Source organism: Pygoscelis adeliae, unplaced genomic scaffold, assembly GCF_000699105.1.
Source record: "Pygoscelis adeliae isolate BGI_AS28 unplaced genomic scaffold, ASM69910v1 Scaffold56, whole genome shotgun sequence".
Taxonomy (NCBI): Eukaryota; Metazoa; Chordata; class Aves; order Sphenisciformes; family Spheniscidae; genus Pygoscelis; species Pygoscelis adeliae.
Window position 1 is genome coordinate 875,583 of NW_008824944.1, and position 4,289 is coordinate 879,871.

At 40.1% G+C, this 4,289-nt stretch overlaps 1 protein-coding gene across 1 annotated transcript in view; it reads right to left on the reverse strand.

Annotated features, from left to right (window-relative positions):
- GPC6 (glypican 6) overlaps window positions 1-4,289 on the reverse strand; it is a 561,851-nt gene that overhangs the window by 83,092 nt on the left and 474,470 nt on the right. The window contains exon 5 of the mRNA XM_009325570.1: window positions 2,770-2,900. Within this exon, the coding sequence (XP_009323845.1) occupies window positions 2,770-2,900 (131 nt within the window). The remainder of the gene's footprint in view (window positions 1-2,769; window positions 2,901-4,289) is intronic.

Sequence of the window (4,289 nt, forward strand, 5' to 3'; positions counted from 1 at the left end):
CATCACAATCGTTGAGCTCTAGACAATCAAAACACTCCCTAACATACAGAGCCACCCCGCCGCCTCTCCTTCCTCTCCTGTCCCTTCTGAAGAGTTTATAGCCATCCATTGCAGCACTCCAATCGTGAGTGCAAGAGCATGCAAGAATGCATGCAAGAGCATGCAAGAGCATGCATTCTTACTTATTTTTATACACGTATTATGTTGGAAAGTGTATATTGTTGGTCACTTAATTTTGCCTCCATATGCACAGTAATGTACAGTCAATGTGTTATATCAAACACTTCTATTTTTCTCAAATAAATTTCAGTATATAATTGCAGCTGGTATAACACAAAACATCATTTTGTGAACAAAGACAAACTGATAGTGCAATTTAATGCAAATGACTTTTGGAATAGGGCAATTTTATATAAATATTTGAAACAGGAGAGGGATGGTTTTTGGATTAAATGAATGCTGGTTCTTCTGCCAGTAAAGAGGATGAGATTAGTGAGAGGTCCTTGAGGAAGAAACTGTTCATTTTCATTTGTTCCACTCCTTTTAAAAGAGTAACAACATTATACAAAATGGCCCAAAATTCTACTGAATACAGCATAGAGCCTCCTCCCAGACATCAACCATATTTTTAGGTAGAAAAAGCTGCATGTCAGTGGTGAAGAATAATCTATGTGTATGTGAGTGTTGCAGGCATAACATTGTTAGTGCATCATCATTTTCCCATTGTAAAAATGCGCTGACTGACTTGTGCAAAAATAGCTGTGATTCCTAGTCACCACATTTTCAGTGGGTACAGTCAAATGCAAGATACAAGATTGTTTGAAGAAAGGGAAAATAACGTGATTTCCGCACCCTGCTTGGAGCTTTCTGAGCGGCGTCTCAGAATAATTGACAAGCATGGCTTTTCTCCTACATTAGGTCTGCAATTGCATTCCATGCACCCCATTACATCCAGCAAGGTATCTGTCATTTTCACTGAAGCTCTAAGTGGTCAGTATGTATAAGAGGGAAAAATTAGATGACACATGACTGATTCGAAGTCCGCTCATATATCATCTCTACAGATCTGACATGACACAGCACTAAACCCGAAGCCTTTGCCTTCTTATACTTTTCTTTAAGAATAAAGCATTTCCATGTGTTAGGACCTGAAAAAAGATGGATATAACCTAGGAAAAGAAGGAAAGCACATTTCAGCAGAATAATGGTCTACACAGAAATATACAAAGGCCCCTCAAGGAGAGACAGCTCTGTTATCTATGAAAATATAATAAAACAAATTTCACTGATATCATTTGGTTTCTGTTTCTCAAGATTCTAAAAAATATTGGCTAAGGTTTCTCTTAGAAGAAAAACACTACATTGCAAATGGAATTGCTGTGATTCATTAATCTTTAGAGCAAATAAAATATTTCTGAGGTACAGGAGAAACAGTCTGCTCTGCTACAAATGAGTAGTGAGATGAGCTTGTGCCAAGGTGATGTCATTGGACTCTGGCGGGGATGCAGCTTCCCGACTAATGGAAAAACTGTGAGAACCGAGCAAGTAAAAAGGAAAAAGAAATACACCTGTGCCTTGGTCAGTTTTCAGTGAAAATATTTTTTGTTTCTTTTTTTGAGGTCAGGGCTGAGTTTGCTGAAGCTAGCCTTTAATTCCCAAAATATTTCAGAGAATTTGGCTGTTAAATGCCTTGATCACTGCTGTTGCCAGAACAAAGTCTCACTGCGCAGGATGTAGACTGCTTTTAAAATCCGAGTAACTTCATGTAGGTTGAAAGTAAAAACCATCTTGAAGGAAATCTGTAGCAACCTGCAGCACTGGGGCCATAAAAAGCGCCTAATTTTGGGTTGGCAGGAAGAATATTAACCTCAGCCTCCTGCCTTTTGTCCCCACATTTTTCCCAGCTATGGCAGCTTCCTTCCAAGCAATGGAAATTCACTGGCTCGTATGGCATTCTAGCCAGAACCTAACTGACTACTGGGAGATCAATGGGAGGTAGAAACTCCTAATGCAAAGAACCTGGCAAACTGTGGACTTCAGATTTTGAGCCACAATGCACTGATGAATATTAAGGAAAAGCCATTAATTGTTGACTTTTGGCTGAACAGCACCTGCTACTGAATTCAAAGGATCTTATTAACATGAGGTTCAGAGGTGGTGGTGATCTGTGTATACACATACACACTAAAAATGGAAAGGAGGAAGCCGGTATCATTAACTCTGTTTATCTTCATGTCAGAATCCAGACAAAACTCTATCAAACTGAGTTCTGGTAATCAGAGTCTGTCCAATGTAATGATATTTCCCTTGAGTGGCTATTAAAGGAGGTTAAATGGAACATTTTGTGTATTCACCTCAAACACATTGTACTTCAGTCTGACCTAGACAGATCAAAATGTGTTTGGAAGTTAATATGGAGAATCAGAGATGGGACACGAGCAGAAGTTACCAAACATACTGTGCAGGGTATTGCTTACAGAGTTACCACTAATTTTCAGCACTCCCTGTTTTCCTTAAATCTCTCACAGCTATTAATTTGGAATTTACTAAATTGGAATTTACTTTCTCCCTGCCACCCCCTTTTGAAAACTTTGAGCTTGTTTAACTAGATGAAGGATTCAAAGGCAGTCTGGTGAACTGTCAAACAAGCAAAAGCAGTTTCTAGTGGTCTGGACAATCTTTCTTAAAGTCTGGGCAGAAAAATGGTGGAGATGTTTTTCCCCCTGCTTGTGACATTCAGCAACAGAGAAGGCGCGACTCTCACAGTACCTTTGCCGACACCTGCATGCTGTTTTCTTGCATGTTCATGATGGCTTCAGAAATCTTGACATCAATAGGATCCATGACTGATTCAATGTTGAATGGTCCCTCTAATCTCTCCGCTACCAGAAGCATAGCATCTGTTAAAACACAAAGCAGCCATTCCCTTAAAGAAGGGATACCTTCGGGTGCCTCAGGCAGGCCAGTGTCACCAGCCAGAGGTGTGGGTACCAAGCGCTCCCGAGTAGGAGCCCGTGGGGACGTGTGGCAGCGGGACCATGAAGCCTGCACGGCATCTTCCCAGCTGTCAAAAATATCTTCCCCTACCACTGCCACCACAGAAAGAGGAATAAAGACTATAAAAGTTAAATTAATAATAGTTGCCATAGAATTATCGAGCTTGGGGTAAAATTATTTTACACAGCATCGCACCACTCAAAGCAGCCAGTGCTCTGGAGTGTACTTATGTAGTATCCTTCCCGAGAAAAAGCAGGATGATAGAAATGAATCCCTGGGGTATATTCTTAGAGTTTGTGTGAGATGATGAAAACTTTGATATGATATATCAGGGTGTTATAATTAAAGCAGCTGTTCTTTCTGACCTTAATGATCTCATTTTCTTGCAATATGAACAGCAGATGAATATTGGATTTCTGCCATAGCGTATAGGTATAAACCAGATTTGCCTTGCTACATTTTCAGAACATGGTTGAAAGTGGTATGCAGAAAAATATATTCTTTGTATGTTTTGGATTTTAAAAACAATTGTTTGCTTAATTTACATTAGAGCCCCTCTCCAAAAGAATTTTATCTATTTGTGTTCATTAACAAGTAAAACCCAAGTAACTGAACAGAAATTAGTAACAGTAAAAAAGGTTTTGCCACATATCACATATGTTTGTCTACACACAGACACAGATCCATCACAATTTCTGTGGCAATAGCCATGCGATAAACTGGGTTTATACTATACCTTTGAACATCATATTTGATCCTTTTCTCATATGTTAGCATTTAAAATTTTCAGCATCTAATTAGCTTTAAACAGATGCCACTTGCAATTTTAACACTATAAACACAAATCTTCACATGCTCTCTTCTTTATCCCTCAGACTTCAGCTCCAAAAGGTACTAACCAGACTTCCTTCCCAAACAGACCCCTCGTGTGCTTTGCTGTTGTAAGCACCAGTCCCACAGCAGCTATGTGGAGAAAGCATGGAACACCTGGTAGCCCCGATGGCAATGTTAGCTCTGCACTTGCCTGGGGAGTCCTGGGGCTTCTTTCCAGCCTGCATGGCCATCTTCTCCCTCCCCACAGAAGCACGTGTGCGTGGATGTATGGGAAGAAGAGGCTGGTGTCTCACCCTAGCAGCTGAGACACAGACTCCCATGCACAGCCTGATCTGAGGGCTACAATATGTTGTTTATATGCAGTCAACGCATGCTTAAAAATCCCACTAAAACTGAAATTACTTGGCATGTAGTACCTAAGCACTTTTGCAAATTTGGGTCTAATATTTCACAGTACT